Source organism: Molossus molossus, unplaced genomic scaffold (assembly GCF_014108415.1).
Source record: "Molossus molossus isolate mMolMol1 unplaced genomic scaffold, mMolMol1.p scaffold_m16_p_3, whole genome shotgun sequence".
Taxonomy (NCBI): domain Eukaryota; kingdom Metazoa; phylum Chordata; class Mammalia; order Chiroptera; family Molossidae; genus Molossus; species Molossus molossus.
Window position 1 is genome coordinate 12,392,582 of NW_023425366.1, and position 25,833 is coordinate 12,418,414.

A 25,833-nucleotide genomic window follows, 5' to 3' on the forward strand; every position below is an offset into this window, starting at 1 on the left:
CGTCATCGCGGGAGATCATGCCGGCTGGTAGGAAATGTAGCGCTAACCACCTCTCGACTCTTTCCCACATGGGAATTAGAATGACTGTTAGTCTTTTTTTTCTTCTTTTTAATGTAATTTCCTATTATAACCTAGGGCCAGGTTGTGGGGGGTTCCTTTTCATGAGACAGAACCCCGGTCATCGCCGCTATGGCCAGTGGCAGCTGGTCCAGGGAGACCCTCCGGTGGCCTTCCTGCGAGGGAGCCGGGAGGACCAGCCCACTAGGCAGCTCAGGGTCCCCACATCCACGGGTAGCCAGCAGCAGCGCCTGGTGACCCCGCATTGAAGAGCCCTGGGCTGTCCAGAAACCGGGGGCGGGGCCCACAGCCAGGAGGCTCCAGCGAGAGAGGCTCAGCCCTGCAGGGGCCCGTCGCCCTCGGCCTGCAGACCTGTCTGCAGCTCCACGGACCTCCACGTGGCTCTCCGTGCACTCGGACACGCTGTCTACCTTGAACAGATCATGACCATCCCCTAGAGCAGTGGTTCTCAGCCTTCCTGATGCCACGACCTTTCATACAGCTCATGTTGTGGTGACCCCCAACCATAAAATTATTTTTGTTGCTACTTCATAACTGTAAAAAAAAAAGAAATGTAGCGCTTTTGTGACCCACGTTCACTGCATCTGCCCTGCTCAGGATTTTGATGATAAAGTGAAGAAAACACATGGCCCCTAATTATTGACTTACCAAAGTTTAAAAAGACAATGGCATTAAATCTCTATTTAAGTCATAATAAACCTCTTCAGCTTACCTAATGCAAGTTTGATGTCCATTCAGTCCTTTTTCTTTTCTGTAGTTTTTGTTAGTATTTCCTCCTGTAATTTGCAGAAACAGTCCCCACCAGCTCGCCTTCCTCCTCTGCTGTCTCTTCCTACCGCCCAGTTGTTGCTGATTCAGTTGTAGATACTGTTACATGTTTCTTCTTAAATTAATGACCTGCAGTAGGTTTGGATCTGAGTTCATTAGGCAGGAATTAAACAGAATGCTAAAGAAAGTATCCAACTATAGTTTCTTATACATGGAAACAAACACAAAATTATATTTGTTGGTGATTTATAAGATGAACAATTGATAGTATAGTGTTGTTAAGAATTACTACCTTCTGCCCTGGCCAGTTTGGCTCAGCGGTTAGAGCGTCGGCCTGCGGTCCGGAGAGACCCGGGTTTGGTTCCCGCTAAGGGCACGTACTTCGGTTGCAGTTTGTCCCTGGCCCTGGTTGGTCGTGCGGGTGGCAGCCACTCGATGCGTCCCTTCACGTCGATGTTTCTCTCTCTCTCTCCCTCCCACTCTATCTGTACAAAAAATTGAAAAATATCCTCGGGTGAGGATTAAAAAAAAAAAAAAAAGAATTACTACCTTCTGACAAAATAAATGACTAATATTATAAACATAATCACATAATTGAAGGGGCCAGAGGAGATGTACCCAACACAAACCTAGACATAGTCAGATTGCTAGTATGTGTAATTTGGGGTGTACTCAAAATACCAGATGCCCCTTAAATCTTTTCTAGACTAAAGCAGGGTCTTAAATACACAAGTAACTGTTAAATACATAAGCTTTTTAAAAGTCTAATTTAGAGAGAGGTAGTGGGAGAGAGAGAAACATCAATGTGAGAGAGAAACATCGATTCGTTGCCTCCCGCACACGCCCTACTGGGGACTGAACTTAAAACCTGGGTGTGTGCCCTGACTGGGAAGCAAACCCACCACCCTTTGGTGAATGAGATGGTGCTCCAACCAACTGAACAACACTGACCAGGACAATATATAGATGATTTGAAATGGATAGAGACAGAGAACAAAATTGATCTCTTTGCAAAATACAAATGAAGTTTGAGGTATGAAGAATAATATGTTGAGAGTTATTACACACTAATTGTGTCACTGAGGTAGAGAATAAGTGAGTGTATTCATCTGAGATCGAATTTGGGCTTTTTGAAATACAGTTTTATCACTGATATGAGATTCTAGGAATATAATAATGATGTAATTTCTACTTTAGAGAGACTCGACACGGTCACAACTTCCCAATAAATCGACCTGGAAAAGTCAGATATACATCCAAACCAAGTTATATCCCAAAAGGAAAACCTTTTGGACAACTTCAAGGCTCACCTTGGCCACATGGTAAGACTTAAAGCTTTTTTATCTTGTGTAATTTGGACCTATTCCTCCTTGTCTCCAAAGTTGTATTTTCATGAGCAAATGATATAAATCTTGGTGAGAAGCGATTCTTTTCAGCAGAATGCAAGACATTGATGGATAAAGACTTAGCTGGACTGGGATTTTCTTCTATGCTTTGAAATAAAAGGACCCTAGGAATATTTTTAAGCAAATGGCCTTTTTGTAATAAAATTTGAACAGTCAGTAAATTAGATATGACTTATTTGGGAATCTGTTTCTTTTGTGGGTTTGGCTAAAGAAATTGATATTTCCAAATCAAGTTCTGCAGGGATGTAAAGTACAGCATAGGGAATATAGTCAATAATGTGTAATAACTTTGTATGGTGCCAGTGGGTACTAGACCTACTGGGGGGAATCACCTCGTAAATTATATAAATATCTAACCACTATCTTGTACACCTGAAACTAATATCAAATAATATTGAATGTCACCCAGCCGGTGTGGCTTAGTGGTTGAGCATCAACCCAGGTGTGGGGGGCATGTAGGAGGCGGCCAACCGATGTTCTGTCTCATCGATGTTTCTATCTCTCCCTCTTTCTCTCTAATACCAATAAAGAAATAATAATAATAATATTGAATGTCAACTGTAATTGACAAAATAAAGTTCTGGTAGATTTCAGTATGGATGTAAAACAGAAGAGGACTAAGAGGTCAGATTGAAATAATAGCATGTTTTTATCCTTTGAACATCCTTTTCCACGTTTAAAGATACAACATCTGTTATTTATTGCTAGCCTTCCTTCAGTTAATTTTGCCATAGTTGAGTTTTGATTATTAAAGTAAAACCTACTTATTTGTAAAACAATTACACATAAAATGTAGAATCATGGCTAACGTAGTATAAATGTATACAGCTAAAAATGTATAATAATAACTATAATGTGCCAGGTTCTGATTAAGCTTTTAATTACAGCTCATTAGATAGGTATTATGTTCCCATTTTAAAGATGAGAAAACCAAGGCAGAGAAAGCTGAAATAAAACTGCTTAAGATCAGACAGGTAGGAAGTTGCAGAACCAAACTTTAAATGCAGTCTGGGTCTAGTGCCTACACAGTGAGAACCTACAATTCAGTATGCTGCCTCAGTGTAGAAATGGAAATTTCCATAGATGCTAATCCTTTTGATAAAACTTCATAGTTTGGTTACTCTTGGTTTTGATTGACAAATTACAATAAGAAAATACTGCTGTTTTTAAACTGAAAATTTAAAATAGTAACCATGCTTTTAAAATTTTATTTTACACCTGATGCATATTCCAAAAATTTGAAATATTAAAAATTGACAAGGATGTCTTAGTATCAGATGGGAAAATCTGGGATTATATGGAAATGTCTTTCTGTTGGATCATGCCCTGCACTGGGTTGAGGCCTCGCCCCTCCTCGGGCCCCTGCGAGCAGATGAGTCCAGACCCTCTCCCTGGCTTCCAGGTGTCCTGCCCTCCGCCTTCCTGTCCCCATACAACTTGCAAGTAGGCTTGTTTTCCAGCCACATGCTGTGCTTCTTGCTCCCATTCCTTCCTTGAGATTCTCCCTTATACCTCAAATGCCTCGCCACTGTCTTGCAATACATCCCTAATCTTAATTCTTTAGTTTCTCCAACCCTGATATAATGAATTTTAACATCCATATTTTCATTTTTAAATTGGGGCTGATGCTTAGCTTGCCTGGTGGCTGTGAATATGAAGAGAGAAATGGCAGCAGTGATACCTGAAGCAGTTTCTCTTTTGTCCTCGGAACCCTCGGTCACGCATTGTGTTCCTCTTGAGGTGCTACTGCAGGTCTTATGCTGTAGTTACGTGTAAGCGTGTGTCCCACGCTTCATCTCGTCACAAGGGCCTTGTGAACACACTATCTAGAAGTGCTAGAGGTGGCCTTGACCACACCCAGAACCCAGTCATGTCCCCTGGCTATATTCAGAGGGTTAGGTCCCCAGTATTGTGGAGACATGGGAGAGAAACCAAGGTCCTTCCCTAGTCAGTGATGCAGGAAACCTGAGCCCACATGGATGGGCAAGTGCGGTCATTGCGGATGGGGAAGTAAGGGTCCATCAGGATTTTAAAAGTCTCTACAGTTCATCTGCAGAAGAGCTTTTTCTGAAGATACTTGTGACTCTGACACTATGTTGATATCTATCTTGTCCAACTGTATGCAGTTTTCTTGCTAATTTCTTCAGCCCTGCTTATAAACTATTATACTTTGAAGTCAGTTTTGTTTATTTTGTATTTAGTTCTATCAGAAACAGTATAAAGGCTACATAATAAGTAACCAAGAAGTGTCCGAGGCATAGAAAAGTTCTAGCTTTGGGATCATCTCGGCCTCTGTCCCAGCTCTGTCGCTCACCTTGTGCCCTCAGACACGTTCCTTTAAAACCTACCTCATCGAGTTACTGAGGATTATAAGTAAATATTGTGCATTACAAACATGAAACGGTTGCTATTAATTCTATAATTTAAGAAAACATAGTTAATCATTTTCTTGATAAAGTTAACCTGGCATTTTGTCTGGGCGTTCACAGCTAATAGACTTATGTGCTTGACTTCTCCAGTTGCCAGAGATGTTTTCATAGGACATAAGCCATCTGGAAAAGGACCAGGTTGTGCTATCAGGATGCTGAGTCTCAAAGTAGAGTTTTCCTTCCTCATCTGAGCTTTTCTTTTGCTTTCTTGGTTCACATCATCTACCTCTCAGAAGGTCCCTGCCTTCCAGGTCTCAGTATATATGGACCATCGTGTGCACACAGAACGCTGAAGGCGTTTGCTGGTCTTCGCAGGAAATGCCATTTCCACCCAGAAAAAAAGCTGGAGGAGCCAGAGTGGCCGCGGGAAGGGCCGTGCACTCTCCTTCCAGAATGGTAGGGGTCAGTCAGGAATAGGAAGTTCTTGAATTTAATGCTAAATCTTCAAAAAACACATATCACTCTCAGAAATTTCAAATACAGATTTGAGAATGAGAGTGGACTTTGCGGTTAGAGGAGCAGCCGTGGAGAGCCTGGAACACGAGGTCGCCACATACTGGAGCCCGGGCACGCCCCAGCCCACTTGAGCAAGCACCGTTTTCTCCCCTGAAGAAACTACCCCAGTGAATGCGCGTCACGGGCTCACCGCAGTGCTGGGCATCACAGGAGGTGCCCTGCTCACATAGCCGTGGGCGCAGACCTGTCGATTTGGTCCTTCAGGCCTGTTTTGCGCCACCTTTGGACACTTGCTCATGTTAGCTGGGATCCCCGAGAGAGAGAGAGATTACACCGAGTGGTCTTAATGTCTCCCTCTAGCCCACCCCACGTCCCATGTTACTCTTCACAGTTTAAAAAGTCCTTTCACATTCTTTCTTCCGTTAGCTGTCTATACAACCCTGGCAGACAGGCCCTGGGACACTTGGAACTGAATGTAGGTAAAGCACAGCCCATAGTAAACCCCGATGTGTGCTGCTGTTACTGTTCTGGGGGGTCTTATTTCTTGGAGGTATCCTTACCTTCACGTGTATGAGGCTGGTAAAATGTCCCCACCCTGTCCCCTCCTCAGGCAGCCGCATGCCCCGTGTCTTGGGTGTCCCTTCAGGTCCCCTCGGCAAGGGGCTGTAACTGGCTGGAACATAAGTGTGAGCGGGCCACGCTCAGCGGGGGCTGGCGCGGAGGAGCCCTGGGTCCGAGGGGTTGTGAAGCGACCTCTGGCCCTGGCTGGGGAAGGTACGTTCCTACAAGCACCGCTGCCCGGGAGGAGGGGCCTGCTGTGCGGGCACTGCACTTACCCTGGCACCTGTGCCAGGCCGAGCGGGCAGGAAGCCCGAGTGCAGACGGCCCCGCAGCACCCCTGGAAGCTCCACAAGCCTCCCCAGGAGCAAGGGACGCCCGCTGTTCCAGTTCGCCCCGCTCTGAAGCTGGGACTTCTCTGCTTCCGTCTGTGGCCTCTGCCCCTGCACTCTCGTCCTAGGGGGCGCCCTCACTTTTCAAATCAGAAGAGGTGTCCGAACTCCGTCCCCTTCTCTCACACTGGCAGGACAGGACTGTCAGAACGCTGAAGCAGCCTAGACCCAGACCGTGATCCAGACATGAGGGGAAGTGTGACTGCCGTGGATTTGAGGCTGAAAGTCACAGTCAGTGACTCAGTCCCAATGCATGCTCTCCTCCTCCCCTCAAAAGGCCCTACTGCCCCGCGGCGGCGTCTGCAGCACACAGAGCACGGGCGTGCTGGGCGTGCACCCCAGAGCAAGCAGGCGTGTGCAGAGCACGAGAGAGAGGAGACTGTGGTGAGCCCCTGGCTGGTGCCCTCCGACATCCGCACGATTCTGCACAGATGTCAGAGCCCCCTTCTGCAGGTGAGCGTCGCCGCAGGGTTCGGTTTGCCCTGGGGTCCCTCTCTGCTGTTCGGATTTTGTGGTGTTTTTTGGGGTGCGTGGGGGGAGGTACGAGTTTATTTTTTGTTTTTCTGTAGGATGTAGAGATACAGAAAGATTGTTAGGTCAGTTTGATGCAGTGATTCAAAGGAATTTATCTTTCAGAATTTTCCTTGACTTTGTAGTTTTAACTAAAAAACCACAGACATGTCAGAACAGATCCTTGTACTACAGGTAGAAACACCCAGCCTTGTCCGTTCAGCTCACTGCCAATCCAGACACGCTGGGCAACCCCAGCCCTGGTTCCCTCCACATTCCCTCACCATTTAGTGGATGAACAACTCTAGAATCTTTGGTTCACGTTCCGTTTGTTTTTCTCAGTCTAGGCCTACCACGTACTCTCTTTCTCAATTTGACAGGACTTGCCACCACCTGGAGCGGAGCCAGAGCGCCGAGCCGGGCGGGGGGGCACGGACAGTGTGTCTGGGAGCACTGGCAGCACCCTCAGCAAGCTCGACTGGAAGGCCATCGAAGACATGGTCGCCGGCGTGGAAGACAACAGCCTGTCTGTCCACTGGGCCCTGGATCTGTGAGGCCTAAACATCATTCTGTTTTTAGGGCCGGCACCTCAACGACGTAATCCTGAGATGGGTGGGTTTAATGAGTGAGTTCACCACCTGGACAAGCCATTTCAGGAGGGAAAATAAACATTTCTCAATAACTTTGCCTTCATGGGAAAGGGTTCTTTAACTGTAGATGCATTATATATTTTTGCATTTGACTTATCTTTAGGCATGATTTTTTAAATGATGAAAAAATAAAACATACTTTTCAAGCCAAGTTCGCATAATTTAAGTTCCTTTCAATAAAAATCTTGTGTCCTCATTTACTACCCCCCAAGTTTGAGAAAACAAACTTTGTATGAGTAGACCTGATAGGAAAAAGGAGGAGACAATCACAATCCTGAGACACTCGGAATAAATTATGAACAGATCCTAAAATGTACCTGCTCAGGGTTTGGCCCAGGCGTGAAGAGGAACCACCTGCCCCCGCTCGAACTTCTACACAAACTCTCCTGCAGATCTGCCCGGTGGCCTGGAAAACCTTGAGGAAGACACAGGGCTGGGTGCGTTGGCAGGAAAGAAGGGAAAATCACTCCTGACGGGTCATGATCATTAACTTGGTAAAAACCGTGATGGCAGAGTAGGTCAACACGCCCCACCTCCTACAACCCTATCAAAATTACACCCGAATGGTAAATCAGCCATCATTGAGAACCACCTAAAGACTAGCTGGACAGAAGCCCATAACTAAGGATATAAAGCAGCAGCCACACTGAGGCTGCTGGGAGGGGGGAGAGAGATCTCGGCTGCAGAGGACCCCCTGAGCTCCAGGGGTGTCCCAACCACACATTGCTCCCCAGCCCTGGGTTCTCATACCGGGAGGGGAGTCTAGTATCTGGCTGTGGAAAGCAGTGAGGTTACGTCTAGGTGAGAAGGAAGGCCACTGGGGACCTAGGCACTGCAGGTCTTAAAGGGCCCACATCCAGACTCGCTCGTGCACAAACTCACTTGCTCTAGGCTCCAGTGCAGAGGCAGCAGCTCAGAAAGTGGCAAAGGGAGGAACCCAGTTGACTAACTTCAGGGCCAGGGCTGGGGAAAGGTGGTGGGACAGCTTCCTCTAGGGATGGAAGTGGTGGCAGGCACCATTGTTTCTTTGTTGAACCCTCCCCACAGCCATCCCAGTGCAGGCAGGCGCCAAGTCTGAGCTCTCCAATAACCTGGCTAACACTAACGCCAGCAGCAGCTGGCCTTGGTGGGCCACGTATCTCTTGCCAAGCTACTCCAAGTCTGACATGAGCGGTGACCAGTTTCAACTTACATTTTAAGTCCCATCAAGTAGCCACACACCTGGCATAAGCAGTGGCCAGTCTTGGCTTGGAACATAGCCTCAGCTAGGTGGCCACAAATGATAGGTAGGCTCAGCTCACAAGTGGTGCCCACCAAAGGGTCCCAAGCCCGATATTAGTGGCAGCCATCCTTGTTCACCAAATAGTGTCTCTCCAGCACCTGTAAGCACAGCACAAAGCAGCAACCAACCTCAGGTCACTTTGTAGCACCAAGCTGGGCACAAATGATGGCTGACCTTGATCTATATTGGAGCCCCTCTGAAGATGCTTCAGAACCAACATACCGAGTAGCCAGCTTCAGACTACACCAGAGCCAACCCAGCCAACTCCACAAACCCACACATCCAGAAAGCAGACTTGGCTGGCACCAGAGCCCCAGTAAAGCAACTCCAGCTCCATTGGGTCAGCCCTTGCACAGCAGCTCATCAATGTGGTCCTGGCCAACCGTCACAGCCAGTCAACCTAAGGGCAGTCCCACTCACTGATGTGCCAACAGCAATCAAGGCTCAACCACAACATGAGGGTACACAACCTACACAGCGGTGGGGGGTGCACCAGAGGTGCCCAGCTTGGGTGACCAGGTAGACTGTGCCACTGGGCCCCATAGAACACCTGCCACATGAGGCCACTCTGACAAGACAAGGAGGTACAGCAGATCTACCTAAAACAGAAACAAACGGAGTCACCCAAAATGAAGAGACAAAGGAACATGTCCCAAAATGAAAGAACAGGACAAAACCCCAGAAAAAGAACTAAAAAAAAATGGAGACAAGCAGTCTATTAGATGCAGTTCAAATCATTGATTATAAAGATGCTCCATGAAGTTAGGAGAAGAACAGATGAACTCAGAACTTCAACAAAGGGATGGGAAACATAAAAATAGAAATAGAAAATGTAAAAAAGAACTAGTCAGAAATGAAAAATAAATGAATACATTAAAGGGAATCAACAACAGATTTGATGAAGCAGAGGATAAAATCAGTAATTTGGAAGATAAGGAAGCAGAAAACACCCAATTAGAACATCAAAAAGAAAAAATATCTCCCCCAAATGAGGATAGTTTAAGGAGCCTGTAGGACAACTTCAAACGTACTAACATTTGCATCATGGAGGTGCCAGAAGGAGATGAGAAAGAGCAAGGAATTAAAAACCTATTTAAGAAAATCATGATGGAGGCCCTGGCCGGGTAGCTCAGTTGGTTAGAACTTCATCCCCACTCACCAAGGTTGTGGGTTCATGGCACATGAACCAGTCAGGGCACATGCAAGAAGCAACCAATGAATGCATAAATAAGTAGAACAACAAATTGACATTTCTCTATCCCCACCCCCCTCAAATCAATAAAGATTTTTTAAAGATGAAGATAATTATGGATGGATTGGAAGAATTAACATCATTAAAATGTCCATAATACCCAAAGCAATCTATAGATTCAATGCAATCCCCATCAAAATACCAACACATTTCACAGAAGTAGAACAAATACTTCAAAAGTTCATATGGAACAAAAAAGACCCCGAATAGCCACAGCAATCTTGAAAAAGGACAAAGTAGGTGGGATCACAATACCAGATATCAGGTTATACTACAAAGCTACTGTAATCAAAACAGCCTGCTACTGGTACAAGAACAGGCATATAGACCAGTGGAACAGAACAGAGAACTCAGAAACAGACCCAAGACATTATGCTCAATATTTGACAAAGGAGGCAAGAGCATACAATGCAGTAAAGACAGCTTCTTAATAAATAGTGTTGGGAAAATTGGACAGCTACTTGCAAAATAATGAAACTAGACTATCAACTTACACCATACACAAAAATAAACTCAAAATGGATAAAAGACTTAAATGTGACCCATGAATCCATAAAAATCCTAGAAGAAAATGTAGGCATCAAAATTTCAGACATCATATACAGCAGAATTTTCACTGATACATCACCTAAGGCAACAGAAACAAAGGAGAAAATGAACACATGGGACTACATCAAACTAAAAAGCTTCTGCACAGCAAAAGAAACAACCATCAAAATGGAAAGGCAACCCACCATATGGGAGAGCATCATTGCCAACAATACATCAGATAAGGGGTTAATTTCCAAAATATATAGAGTGCTCATACAACTCAACAAAAGGAAGACAAAAAACCCAGTTAAAAAATGGGCAGAGGAGCTAAACAGACACTTCTCCAAACAGGACATACAAATGGCCAAGAGACATATGAAGAAATGCTCAACATCACTAATCATTAGAGAGACGCAAATTAAAACAACAATGAGGTATCACCTCACACCTGTCAGAATGGCTGCCATCGCCCTGGCCGGTTTGGCTCAGTGGTTAGAGCATCGACCTGCGGTCCTGAGAGACCCGGGTTCGGTTCCCACTAAGGGCGCGTAACTCGGTTGCAGTTTGTCCCCGGCCCTGGTCGGTCGTGCGGGTGGCAGCCACTCGATGTGTTCCTTTCACGTCGATGTTTCTCTCTCTCTCTCTGTGCCTCTCTCTCCCTCCCACTCTACCTGAACAAAAAAATGGGAAAATGTCCTCGGGTGAGGATTAAAAAAAAAAAAAAAAGAATGGCCGCCATCAACAAATCATCAAACAACAAGTGTTGGCGAGGGTGTGGAGAAAAGGGGACTCTAGTACACTGCTGGTAGGAATGCAGACTGGTGCAGCCACTATGGAAAACAATATGGTATTACCTCAAAAAATTAATTGCCATTTGACCCAGCGATCCCACTTCTAGGAATATACCCTAAGAAGCCTTAAACACCAATCAGAAAGAATTATGTACCCCCATGTTCATAGCAGCACTATTTACAATAGCTAAGATCTGGAAACAGCTCAACTGTCTATCAGTAGAGGAATAGATAAAAAAAAGTTGTGGTACATATACACAATGGAGTACTATGTAGCTCTAAGAAAGAAAGATCTCTTATCCTTTGAGACGACATGGAGGGACCTGGAAAGTGAATAAATTTTGGCTATTAACCCTAAGTGAAACAAGCCAAGCAGAAAAAGACAAATACCACATGATCTCATTTATTTGTGGAATATAATGAACATAACAGTCTGAGGAATAGGGTAGAACCAGAGACGTGGAAGTGGGGTACAGACTGACAATCCCCAGAAGAGGCGGTGGTGGGGGGAGGGAAGAGATAAACCACAGAACTTATATGCATGTACGCATAACCAATGGACACGGACAACAAAGCTGGGGACGGGGTGAGGGTGATGGAGAGGAAGGTGTCAATGGGGAAAAAAAGGAGAAACATCTGTAACAAAAATAAAATAATATAAATAAATAAATAAAATAAAACATTTTTGCAGAGCAAAGGAAACCAACAACAAAAGACAACCTACTGAATCAGAGAACATATTCGTCAATGATATACCTGATAAGGGGTTAATAGCCAAAATGTATAAATAACTCATACAACTCAACACCAAAAAATGCCCCCAAACAATTCAATTAAAAATGGACAGAGGGCCCTGGCCAGTTTGGCTCAGCGCTTAGAGCGTCAGCCTGTGGTCCAGAGAGACCTGGGTTGTTTCCTGCTAAGGGCACGTACCTCGGTTGCAGTTTGTTCCCGGCCCTGTTTGGGTCATGCGGGTGACAGCACAACTCTTTCATGTCGATGTTTCTCTCTCTCCCTCCCACTCTATCTGAACAAAAAAATGGAAAAATGTCCTCCGGTGAGGATAAAAAAATATATATGGGCAAAGGACCTGAATAGACACTTCTCCAAAGAGGACATACAGATGTCCAATAGATATATGCAAAAATGCTCAACATCACTAATCATCAGAGAAATGCAAATTAAAACCTCCATGAGCTATTACCTCACTCTTGTCATAATGGCTACCATCAATAAATCAGAAACAAGTGCTGGAAAGGATGTGGAGAAAAGGGAACCCTTGTGCACTGCTGGTGGAATTGCAATTTGGTTGCAGCCACTAATGGAAAACAGTATGGAGATCCCTAAAAAAATTAAAAATAGAATTATTATATGACCCAGCAATCCCACTTCTGGGTATTTATCTGAAGAAATCCAAAACACTGATTCAAAAAAATACATGCATCCCTATGTTCATTACAGCATTATTTAAAATAGCCAAGATATGGCAGCACGGTAAGTGTCCATGAATAGACAACTGGATAAAGAAGAGGTGGTACCTGCCCAGTTGGTTGACAGTAGCTGTGTGCACCAGGAAGTCGCCTGATTCCCAGTCTGGGCTCAATCCCTAGTAGGAGGCAGCCAATTGTTTCTTTCTCAGCAATGTTTCTATCTCTCTCCCCCTCTCCCTTCTTCTCTCTGAAATAAAAACATTTTTTTAAATAAAAAAGATGTCATACATATACACAATGGAATAAAAAGAATGAAAGCTTATCATTTGCAACAACCTGGATGGACCTAGAGCAGCGGTTCTCAACTTGTGGGTCGCGACCCCTTTGGGAGTCGAACGACCCTTTCACAGGGGTCTCCTAAGACCACCGTAAAACACATTATTTCCGATGGTCTTAAGAACCGTGACACCGCTCCTCCATCCATCTCCAGGCAGGCCCGCCCACGTGCAGATACGCCCACACACAACACGAGGACCTGTATTAAAGGGTCATGGCATTAGGAAGGTTGAGAACCACTGACCTAGAGGGTATTATGCTAGGTGAAATCAGTCAGTCAGAGAAAGATAAATATCATATAATTCCACTTATATATGGAATCTAAACAACAAAACAAACTCATAGATACAGAGAACAAACTGATGGTTGCCAGGTGGGAGGGAGGTTGAGGGACTGGGTGAAGAAGGTGGAGGGCTTAGCAAGTACAGATGGGCAGTTATCAAAACCTTCACCCACTTGTCAATTTTTGGTATAGTATCAGATAATATTATTATCTGAAAATGCTATTAAATACTCCTTTTCCAGCTACATACCTATATAATGACAATGTGTTTTCAAAACAACATATGCAACAGGTTGATGCAGAAGCTGGTATGAGAATTAAGGTGTCTTCTCAAACATGAAAAGAGATTTGCAAATCTATAAAATGATGCTGCTCTTTTCTCTAATTTTTTTGGAAAATAGATATTTTTATCAACATGTTACATGTTAACATAAAAAGAGTCACTGTAATTTAAAATACATATTTAAACATTTTTCTCAGTTTTCATTTCTAACATGATAAATATTCACAGACATACCCGTATAAACAGAAGCTCTTCAGGGTCCTCAATGATTTTATGAGTATAAAGAGAACAAAAAGTTTGAGAACTGCTGCTTCAGGGCTAGCAATAGGAACCCTTGACTTACCAGACTCCAACATTCTCCCGTCTTCCACTGTGATCACAGTTCACTCTCACCACTTCACAACTAAGCTGGTTTCACACTAGTTACTTTCTTTTACTTGCCGCTCCTGATTTAATATTCTGTTGTCTCGTAAAGATATTAGCATTCCTAGTGCTTTTACGTTTTTTTCTTGTAGACCCAAATTTCTGTCTAGGATTTCCCTTTAGCCTGAAGATCGCTGGCATTTCGTACAGGGCAGATCCGGCAATCAATTCTCTCAGAGGTTTCACTGACCAAATGGGATCATGATTTCACCTTCACTTTGAAGGGTGTTTTTTTTGTCTCTCTTACTCAGGCAAGGTCTTTACTTCTAAGATCATCCTTCTGGTGTTGGACCTGGATGCCTGGAGTGTTAATGAGGTGTCTACAAGATCTCTCCACTACTCTAGCTGGGCTGGACCCCCAACATTCCCCAGCACACTCAGCCTCTAATACCTGTTCTCTCAGCCTTGGAGTAACTGCTTCTAGTAAGCCTCATGTATTCTTGCACCGAATACAAAAGCAGCTCAGTTCTTTTCCAGGGACTTACCGGGAACCCACACACAGGCATCTGGGGGTCCTTACTGTACAGCTTTCTTTTCTATTTGCTCTACTCTACAGATTTCAGCCAGTTACTACCCTCAACTCTGACCTCTGCCTCCTCAGACCACCACGGTGGTCTACGTGACTCAAGCTCATTATTTTAGAGTCAGGACAAAATCCTTAAGCAGAGAGCTGGGCATTCATGAGACTCACCTCATGAGTTTTCCTTCTCTTGGGGACCACCATCTTGTTGCATGTTGTCCAGTGTCTAAAAGCGGTTGCCTCACATATATTTTGTGCACTTTCATGGTTAAGGCAGGCAGGAAAGTCAGTATCAGTTACTGTCATGGCTTGAAGCAGAAGTCTTCTCGTAGTCTCAGTGAATTTTACATCCATACAACAAACCTGAAAATAAGGAATGAAGGAGGGCAGAGAAATCAGCAGAGGACTGAAAATCCCAGGCAGACTGCCTCTAGCGTGAATATGTTCTCATAGTCTCCAAAAACTGCAACACGACGATTTTACCTAGTGTGTCTGAACACAGAGGAAGCACTGAATGAGTGGGCTCCAGACCACTCTACTTATAAGGAAGAGTCTAGATTTCATGCCCTCCATACATGGATTAAAAGAAGCAGTTTCCATATATAAATTTTAAGTACAGCCCCTGCTCAGAAATACCTCCAATTATTTAAAGGATTCACCAATTTCTCAAAACCACCTTACGTTGTTCACATTTCCATTAGAAAACATACCACATTTAGTCTAGTTTGTCACCAAAGCAAAGTCATGTCTGCGCGCCCTCCTCTTATTCTGGGTGAGTTTGGAATCTGTTGGCTAAGGAATCCAACGCAGTTTCAGCCAAGACATTTTCTCTGTCAACCTGGGTTCACAACACTGACTTCAGACTCACCATCTTCACTTCAGCACCCACAGGTTTCTAGCCTGTAGCACATACTCAGTAAATGCTCGATGTACTCGTGACACACCATTATAGCACATACGATTTTCTATTTTCAACAATTCAAATGATCACGCACATGCTCTGTGTCCTGCTGAGCCCCTCCGCGAGGAATCAGACCTGCTGAGGAAACAGGAGAGGAACGCACACTTGACAGCTGTGCAGAAGTCACCTCGGTGGCCCTCCGGACTCCACTTTCCTGCCAGCGGTGCACGCGCTGGCGATTTGTGTGTGTCCCACACCTGGACAGTGGCCCTGTGCCCTCAAAGAGATTTTGAGGGAAACGAATGCTTTTATTTGCATAAATTTATTAACTCTAGAAAACACCGAGAGGAAAAATGTCCCATTAGCCAAGGCTGGTTTGTAAGTTGGGAATGAATGTCCCAGCCTGTATATGTGTGTGAGAGCCTGGGGCCAACTTCTGTGGTGGGAGTTGCCTAGTGGAAGAAAAAAACTTTATATAGGATTTCAAAAACAATGACACTAATTAAAAAAAAAGTATTTAAAATATATTAAAAACAAACTAATTAAAAGTACCTCAGTATTAAGAGTTTGAACCCTGGCCGGTTTGGCTCAGCGGTTAGAGTGTCGGCCCGTGGACCAGAGTGTTCTGGGTTCAGTTCCCGCTAAGGGCATGTACCTCGGTTGCAGTTTGTCCCTGGCCCTGGTTGGGGTCGTGTGGGTGGCAGCTACTCGATATGTCTCTCTCACATCGATGTTTCTCTCTCTCTTCCTCCCTCTCTCCCTCTTGCTCTATCAAAAAAAAAAAAAAAAATCAAAAGTTTGAAAATGGTTCCCAGATAGTGTATTGATAAACTATTCCTTCTCTCTCTCAAGACCCAAGTGAAAGGATAATAAAGGCATTCTTTTTCTAACTAAAGGAATTTTTGAATGTGTGATTCAACAGAAATAAAAAGAATGGGAGAGGAGATATTATTGGCTGAGAGACGTAGCAAGAAGCATACGAGAGTGAGGAAGCTATAATATAATTTGTGCAAAAGAGAACAGTGAAGAATAGCCCTGGCCGGTTTGGCTCAGTGGTTAGAGCGTCGGCCTGCGGTCCGGAGAGACCCGGGTTCGGTTCCGGCTAAGGGCATGTACCTCGGTTGCAGTTTGTCCCCGGCCCTGGTTGGGTTGTACGGGTGGCAGCCACTCAATGTGTCCTTTTCACGTCAATCTTTCTCTCTCTCCCTCCCACTCTATCTGTACAAAAAAATGGAAAAATGTCCTCGGGTGAGGATAAAAAAAAAGAAGAAGGAGAACAGTGAAGAATGGTAAACGAGACTCAGAGCTAAGCAGGCCCAGAGGGACATGGTGAGGTGACGTTTCCTACCCAGAACGCCGGCTCTTCGTCTCTGCGCCCGTGCGAAGGCCTCGCAGCTGCAACGTCGCAGGCAGGACTCCAGCTTCCCAGCCTCAGCGCAGAGTCAGCAACTCTGGTCCTCTCTCCAGAGTTTCAGTGAAACACAATCTGCCAATCCATTTACATACTATCTAATTGCATAGTTGCTACATAGACCCGATAAGCTGCAAAGCCTAAAATACTTATTTTCTGGCCCTTTCCAGAAAACAGATTTGATCTTTGCCCTAGACTGGAGCCCACCAGATGAAATCCAACTATGTACACTCAGAGCTTCAATACATTTTTAGCACCTTGCTCTGAATGGACAGCCAGGCATCACCTGACATTTGGAGAAAATCCAAATTAAATGGGCAAAATAATAGAGAAAACAGGTCAAGCAGAAAATAGAGGAAATGGCATTTTATAACTAAAACAAACGGGAACGCTCAATGACAGAAGAAACACTATCCTCACATTCCCTGGAAGTTCTTTGTGTTTGAGAGGATTTATAGTTCAGGTGAGTTGTAAGAGCACATTCAACACCAATGAATTCCCATTTTTAAAAATGAGTGCAATACACGTATTAAAATCCAAGTGTACGAGTGACTTCATTGTCCGTCCGTGCTGCCGGCGCCTGATGAGGGGCAGTTTCTCTCAGGGGGCTGAGCAGATCATTTGCCTGGCAGGCGGCCCCACGCAGCAGATGGGTCTCGAAGGCTAGATTTGGGATGGATGACAGCAAGCTTGATTGCAGTTGCAGATCCAGGCTACACTATGTTCCTTACTCAGGCTCTACTGACAATAAAGCTGTTCAATTGATCTCCATTTGCCTGACTCTAGTTTATAATTCTAGTTAGAACTCAGAAGAGTGAGGAATGTGACTGACAGCCTCCTTCAGCCTCAACACATGACGCACTGGCTATGACTCAAGGGCTCCGGCCTCCAACGGCAAGTGAAAATTCTACGTTTAATCTGACAGATAGATGTGAGATGTTGCATTCATAAAACAAGACCAAGTTACTATATGAGAAGAGCATCAGAGAACAGGAAGAAACTCTTTGAAAGTAAAATATAGCTGAAATAAAAATATGAGAAGAGTTAGAAGATAAAGTTGAAAAACCTCAAAGACAGAGCCAAAAGACCAAACAAACAAAAGAACAAAAAAATATAACAGATCAGTCTAGAAAGGATACTATCTGACTAACAGAAAATTACAGAGAATAAAGAAACTAAAGAGGAAGAAATTACCAAAGAAATTCTTCATAGCTAAGGACACAGATTAAAAGATTAAATGTTCATAACGAGTCCTGAAAAATAAGTTTAACAAAGAGAGCCATTAAGGGACATCGTAGTGAAATTTTAAAATAAAAGAAATCCAGAAAACATCCAAAAACGTTTCTATGGAGGTGAAACACAGGCCACAGACAAAGGAACAATAATCGGGACAGTGGCAGCCCTCTTAACAGCAAAAGCATAAGCCACGTTTTAGTGAAAATGCTCTCAAAGGGAAATATTCAGCTTAGAATTCTAGACCCAGCTGTTGATCAATTAGGTGAGAACAAAGACATATAATTCCAAAGGTTTGTTCCCATGTGTCCATTCTCAGGAAGCTACTGCAAGACATTTTTAAGCAAAAAGGATGAAGGCGCGGGTTCCAGACTGTCTCAGGTTCTGAGTCCAACCAGAAGAGCGATAAGAAAGGTCTGCTTCAGCACCTCTGCGGCAGTCCTGGAAAATAAGTCCAGACTGGTGCAAAAGTAAGAACAGCTCCAGGAAGCAGTTTCTTGATGGAGGAAAGGGGGAGGAGGTTGGGGGGGGGGGACCTCAAACAAATGAATGATATGGAAAGAATACTCGAAAAGAATTAAGGATTTCTCTGTGTGGAAGTTATGTGAGTGAAGAACTTATATGCATATATGCACAACCAATGGACACAGATGTTAGTTTGGAAAAAGCAGGAGGAGAGTGGGAGAGGGGAAGAGGGGTCAATGAGGAAAAAGGGAGCAAAACTTTCAACAATAAAAAATAAATTTAGAAAAAGCAAAGCAATTTCACTAAAGGAAAAACAAGAGTGTATAAGAAAGGAAATGTATTCATAGTACATTAAATGTTGGCTCTGACTGAACAATATTTACATAGTTTCATATACATAAATGCTTGTTAATTGTTATCTTCATATTGGAAGGAAAGGAGAACAGTATGAGAGCCAAGTCCTATCTATCATAAAAAAGTCAATTGGTCATTAATATAATTCAATATATAAGGTCTAGGATAAATTATAACTGTATATTCTTTAGAGATATGGATAGAACCACCCAAAGAGCTAAAAGAAAGCTCAAGTCATTTCCTTTATGAACAAAGGATTATTTCTTTAGATAAAAAATTAAACTATTAAATAATAGAAACTTTATTATTGTGTTAAAAGCCTGTCCCATTAAAATTTTTATCTTGGAATTATTTTGAATTGTATAAAAGGCAGTTTTGTTTTTTAATCCTCACCCAAGGATATTTTTGTTTACCTTGAGATAGAGTGGGAGGAAGGGAGAGAAAGAGAGAGAAGCATTGATGTGAGAGGGACACATCGACTGGTTGCCTCCCACACAACCCTGACCAGGGCCGGGAACCAAACCACAACCGAGGTATGTGCCCTTGACCGAATTGAACTCAAAATTCATTGGTCCATGGGCTGACGCTCTAACCACTGAGATAACTGGTCAGGGCGAGAGTTTCAAGCTATGCAGAAATCCACCAAGACTAGTTTCTTCCTTTTGTGATAACGTCACATTTTTCATTCCTTTCCTCACTTCAAATCATGGTTATTCCTCACGGGCCATCTTCCAGATGAACCAAGAGGTAAGTCATGTTTTCTTCTATGTGGACACCAACCCAGGACGACTAGTCTCACTCACCAAATCTCACTAAGGAAAGTCACACCTCTTCTTTCCTAATTACAATTTAAAGCTATGTGACCAATTTAAACATCCTAACCAGTTCTACAAATGAGGCTACTTTGCTCCTCCCCACCATCACCCCAGCCCAAGTTATCATTTTTCACATGGACCATTCTGGCCCCCTCCAATCACTGTATAAATTGTAGCCAGTGATCTTTTAAAATGCAAATCTGATGTGACAGATGCAAATCCCTATCCCACCCCGACCCATCTTAATTTTTTTAATGGCTCTTCAATGCTCACAGGACATTCTTAACATGGTCCACACAAGCATGATTCGGCCCATCTGTCTCTGTTCTCAGTCATTCACAGGAACTGTGCGGCTTGTGAAGGGAGCTCCTCTGTCCTTCAGGGCCTCTGCCATACGTGTGGCACCAACTTGCCATTCTCCGTGCAGCCTTCGTTTATTTCCCTCCCTCAGACTTCGGAGTTCAACCATCATGTCCCTATAGAATGAATTGCTGGGAGCAATTAAAAAATAATTCCCCATTTCTCAAATGGTTCAACTAACATTATTTGGCAGCTATCGTATCTGTTTCAGGTCAGGCTTGCTGGAGGACTGGTTTAGCTTGGAGGAGACTTTCCGCGCTGCCCAGCCATCCAGATTACTTCAGGGCAGTGGTTCTCAGCCTTCCTAACGCCGCGACCTTTAACACCGCTCCTCATGTGGTGGTGACCCCCAACCATAAAATTATTTTTGTTGCTACTTCATTACTGTAATTTTGCTACTGTTACGTCTTAAGCGACCCCTGTGAAAGAGTCGTTCGACCCTCAAAAGGGGTCGCGACCCACCTACTCTCATGATGTTAATTTTACTTTCAAGCACTCACTTCAACTGTAATTTAATAACTGTGTACCGGGTGGTTCATTTCCTGACTATCCCACTAGAACACAAGCTTTAGTACCAATGGGTCCAACATAGTTCACTGCTCATGGTAGGCACCCAGCCATTACTTGTCAAATGACTGAACTGGCGAAAACTAAAAAAATTGTGGAACTACTGTCAATACCAAGTGATCTATGAGACAAAGCTGTTAGTACGAGAGGAAAGAAGGAATCCCGTGTTTTAGTTCAGGAAAGGCCTGTGACTTTGTCTTTCCAGTGCTCAACTCAGCCTCTTCGCGACTGACCACTCCTGTGGTCAACTCCACAGTTTCCCATTACTCCTCTTCTGCTACTCGCATTGTACTCGTCTTCTATTTAATGGAGACTCTGAACTTTGATTCTTCCATTTCTTTCTTAATCTAACTCTTCAATAAACACCCAATGCCGGATCAATGACAAATTACTGTTTTGGTTGTGCAGCTGAGCCCTATGGAGAAAAATAATACAGTCATGCAGTTTGGCATCATCACAATTCTCTACATCGTAGACAGTGAGTGATCTTTCTGAACGACAGCTCCAAGCATATTATACCCTATTTAAAGCCCTTCCAAACCTTGAATGTGGCTTTTAAGGCCCTTTACCATCTGCTTTTCTCTCGTTTCAATATCCAGTATTTCCGTTCTGTTGTCTCTCTTCCTGCCCAAGCCCTCTCCCCCAAGGTTCTCATTCATTTCTCAGCTCAACCCTGGTCTGGCTTTCCTCCCGTTCTCGCTGCAACTGCTCATCCTCAAGGTTCCCACTGACATCCTAGATGGCAGGACCACGCACTTTGTAGCCTTCATCTCAATGTTGCATTTCACATGTTGCTTTCTGTCTCCCTCTTGGAACTTTAATCCCTTAGATTCTTCCCATACTCCTCTAATCATTTCCCGTCTCCTCCAGACTGATCTTCCTCCCACCGTAGTTTAAATGTTGGTAGTCTCCAAAGTCCTCCTTTGACTCTATGCTGCTCACTCTGCAGCTTAGGTGCTGACGAGTCCCAAATGTAGCCTCAGCCCAAACTCCCCCCTGGAAGTGTCATGCTTGTGCATGTTCCCACTTTCAGGATATCACCTGAACAGCCCACAGGAACTCATTTTCAACATATTTAAAATTGAGCCTAGTCACCCAACATAGAGAAACCTGATAGCCATCCTTAATGCCAGTTTTCCTTTACATAATCCAGTCAACTCTCAATTCCTGCTACTTTTATTTCCTAAATACATCTGCACTCTCTCCAATCTTCTCTTTATCGCTGCTCCCATCATCATCCTAGTTTAGACTCACTATCTGAGATTACTACTATTTGTGTTCTCTTCTTAATGTCCTCAGATGCTTTATCTAGCAGCCAGAGTGAGCTTTAATTAATCCCTTGCTTAAAGTCCTTCTCCTGTCTACACATTAGAATTTAAGTTCTCAAAATTGTACACTTATCTCTCCTTAGTTTCTATAGCTTCGTCTTTTGATACTGCACTACCCACACCCTGCTTCCTTCCCTCTGCGCTGTCCACTTTCAGAATTCCATCCCCCAACTCCCCACTTAACCAAACATTCTGATGATCCAAATATGCACGAGAGATAATTACAACTTTTTAAAATAAGCTCCCGCAAAACATGCTAGGTGACTTTATTTACCAAACTTCATATTACACTTATTTCAATAACACATGGCTTCAGACTATGTCTTCTGACTTCAAAGTTATTACTCTTTTCACCAATCCAAGTTTTTAGTCTTCTACATCAAGCCAGGTAAAATAGAAGATAATTAAAATAAAAAATAGAACACATAAAATATCACATTTTACCTCTCCATTTATCAAACAGGATAGTAGGCATCTCAAAATCTGAGAATATAAAAGTGAATTTTTTGAAAATGTATCAAGAACCACAACATTTAGTTATTAAGTAGTCTACATACATTCAGATCTTAACAGATGACTGAATAAAGACTTTCCAGATAAAACCTTCCTAATAAAAGCAACTGACGTGGGAGTAAGATCCCAAGGGTGCTCTTGGCCATGGTACTAAGTAGGCATGTAGTTTGTAGATATCAATTCACCTCAATGGCACCTTCTTAAAAAGAAGGGTTCAGCACTACACTGTACACCTAAACTAATACAAAACAATATCGAATGTAAACGGTAACTGAAAAAAAAATTTTTGTAAAAAAGGTATAGATTAGGATTGCTTAACCTATAGTCTATAAATTTCCAAGTCGTTATACATGGAACTGGGGTGTGAGTGACCATGAATTCCTTAGGATTGTATGCACAGTTCTGGGCATGGATTTTTTTTTTCTTTTTAAAGAGAGAAAGAGAACGAGAGAAGGGGGAAGAAGGGAGAGAGGGAAAGGAGAGACAGGCAGATACTGAGAAATCTGTTCAGTTTTTTAAGGAGAGATTACATAGCTTCCTTTAGATTCTCAAAGAGGTTCATGAAATTTGGTTAAGAACATCGGGTTAAATGATTTCTCAGCTCCCTCACATTAAATTATTCTATAAATACAGGGTGGACAAAAGTAGGTTTGTAGTTGTATGTGAAAGTTTATTTTTAAATGTTTTTATTGATTTTAGAGGGGGGGCAGAGAGAGAGAGAGAGAGAGAGAGAGAGAGTTATCAGTGAGATTGATAAGCTACCTTCTGCACATCACCCACTGGGGATCCAGCTTGCAACTCAGGCATGTCCCCTGACCAGGAATGAAACTGGAGACATCCTGGTACACAGGATGACACTAATCCACACTGGCCATACAGTTTATTCTTGTATTATTTATTAATTATTGTATTATTTTCCATACAAAAATCTGTAGACCTACTTTTGCCCCACACTGTATTTTTTGAAACTATAGAATATGGAGATTAATTATTGGCTTAGCTTTAATGACAAACATAAATACCTTTTCCTGTTCTTTGTTCCAGAATCTAAATCTAATGAGGTTAGTCCCTAAATTATAAGCAAGTTACAATCAAGACAAACTTACGCTGCCATTTCTTAGCAGGTGAATGTCAAGGGTGAAGACACTAGGACTATTTGACAAAGTAACAAACAATGAAAATAGTCACAAATACAAAATTCCATTAAAAAAACCTGTAATGTTATAAACTATAAAATAATCACAGCCTGCGGTCCACTTATTTTAAGGAGTACTTGACATACATTTCCAACGAAGATCTTTAATCACAGGGTAACCTATTATTTAAACTTGCTTTCTTTAGTTTATCTCCAATTGCCTGCTTGGCATTTGCCAACTAAAATTCAATGGATTAAATATTTATCACCATCTTTCTGAAACCTGAACCTACCTCACTTTATTATGTCCAGATTGGTACCTCTGTCTAGTTATGCAGGCTTAAGAACACCACATGACTTTGGAAGAGAGACAATGTCTCTCAAACCTACAATAAATTAAGGTAAAAAAAAGGATTACAAACCAGAAAATAATTGTTGTTCCTCTATTTAAAGTCAACCATTTTCTTAAGAATCCAAGGACAAAACAATTCAGTTTCTTCATGAAAAATTTGCAAAGAATAAAAGGCAGATGAAGAAACCTATGGATTAAGACCTAAAATAAAAGACATTTTGAGAAAATTGAAAATGTGAACACTTACTGTTTGTTTACTTGATGTCAAGTATTAGTATTTAAAGACGTATTCATAGATGAAATAATATGTCTGGGATTTGTTTCGGAAAAACATGAGGGGGGGGGAGTATATAGGGTGTAGCTCAAATAAGCTTGGTCAGATTGAAACTTGGTGATGGATATGTGGTGGTTCCATAACAAAAAGCTAAAATAGCTTTAATAAATTCTAATGGGGAAAAACATAACTGTGTGCATGCTGCATCACTCCAAGCAATGAAGCCATATGCAATGGAGTCTTACAAAGGAAGTGTTGGTGGTGGTATGCAAAACACATGGAGATTTGTAGACTTGGTCAATAAACTGTGTAAACTGAAATCTATTTGGTCAGTGACCTTTCTATACCAAATTTACATTCAATTCGTTCTCAGGACCAATAGGACAAGAAACGCATTTAGAAAAATCTTCAAATAAATAAAAATAATATAAATTTGTGTAATAAATAATACGCTTCCTATGACTAAAGAAAAAAAAAACCCAAAAAACAGCTAAGGGATTAAACAAACTTTAAAAATGGAGCAAGGCAAACAGTAAAAGGTTCAAAGCAGTAGGATTTTTTTGTAGAGTGAAAGGTACTATCAGGTGTTTCAAATAATATTATCATTTCAAATGGATGATCTGATAGGTTTTATATTTGCAAAAGTAATTTCCCCCCCCAGTTTATATCATTACTTCTAAAGATGCAGACCACCTGGACATCAGAATAGTAATCAGAATGAGTTCTTTGTGCAACTTAAAGTTGGGGGGGGGGGGAACTAGTTAAGTTTATTTCCTAAATGAACATAGGATAAATCTGCTTGCTGCTTATAAAATCTACATTGCACAAAAAATTTTGACTTACCTGTATTCATGTTAGACTAGTCATCAAAAATTGTGTGCTTCAGTTATCTGCTAACAATTAAAATACTCAACATCTGAACAGAGTAAGCTATCTATTACTTGTCTCTAAAACATCAATTCTTCTACTAGAGGTCACTAAATTCTGGTTTTCTACATTTGTATTTTGGTATGGATTTTTAAAATTACCCATTCTTTGTCAAAATAATAATTTAAATAAGAAAATACTAAACTTTCATATTAATATATTAAAGAGGTACTTGAAAAATTTCATATCAAATATATCTTTTCAATACCAGTCAATAAAGATGATATGGCTTACTACAGTACCAACAAACTACAGAGTAAGACTGAACTTTGTAAATACTTTAAAAGTTCAATTTTGTATATGTGACGGCCAAAGCCCTAACTTAATTTTGTGTTAAGACCCAAAAAATCATATTTGAGAAATCTCCTTTTTGAAAACTTTGGTTTGTATATTTAAAGGTTAAGGCTTATGAGTTATATAAACATTTGGCTTATATTAATAGCTAAATATTGAAACTTACAATATAGAGAAAATTCTTAAATACAGCAATTCGTCTGTGACTATCATCTATGATACACAGCCTTACTACTATCATGTGCCTATTTCCCCAAGTATATATACTTCAAAGATCCTGCAGGAACTGGTTTTCTTTCAATAAAGATCATCTCCTTTATGCTTGATGTTCAATTAGCTTAGAGTACTGAGATGTGATGACTCCAAATCCAAACTTAAGTCTCTATTATAACATTTACAAGCAAATTACTGAGTCTTTCTTAGCCTCAGTTTTCCTTATCTACAAAGCAGGGATAAAACCAGAAGAATTTTTGTAAGAATTAAATGACAGCAAGCATCATTACATGTTAGGCTCATGGCATTGAAA

General features: G+C 42.3%; 1 protein-coding gene and 1 long non-coding RNA gene across 7 annotated transcripts in view; one reads left to right on the forward strand and one right to left on the reverse strand.

Moving 5' to 3' along the window:
- Nucleotides 1-7,308, forward strand: part of CPLANE1 (ciliogenesis and planar polarity effector 1) — a 106,773-nt gene extending 99,465 nt beyond the window's left edge. The window contains exons 51-53 of the mRNA XM_036280158.1: nucleotides 2,044-2,168; nucleotides 6,365-6,540; nucleotides 6,978-7,308. Coding sequence (XP_036136051.1) covers nucleotides 2,044-2,168; nucleotides 6,365-6,540; nucleotides 6,978-7,151 — 475 coding nt within the window. The 3' untranslated portion in view covers nucleotides 7,152-7,308. The remainder of the gene's footprint in view (nucleotides 1-2,043; nucleotides 2,169-6,364; nucleotides 6,541-6,977) is intronic.
- On the reverse strand, nucleotides 795-24,011 carry LOC118642411. Of its 6 annotated transcripts, none has more exons than XR_004961709.1 (5): nucleotides 23,883-24,011; nucleotides 22,257-22,295; nucleotides 20,877-20,899; nucleotides 14,550-14,741; nucleotides 795-975 (listed from the first exon to the last, which is right to left on the reverse strand). It is a non-coding gene; the product is annotated as an uncharacterized LOC118642411 (long non-coding RNA). The 6 variants fall into 6 exon arrangements; XR_004961708.1 differs by having other exon boundaries at nucleotides 20,698-20,899; XR_004961712.1 differs by having other exon boundaries at nucleotides 795-992; nucleotides 20,698-20,899.
- Nucleotides 24,012-25,833: the final 1,822 nt, after the last annotated feature.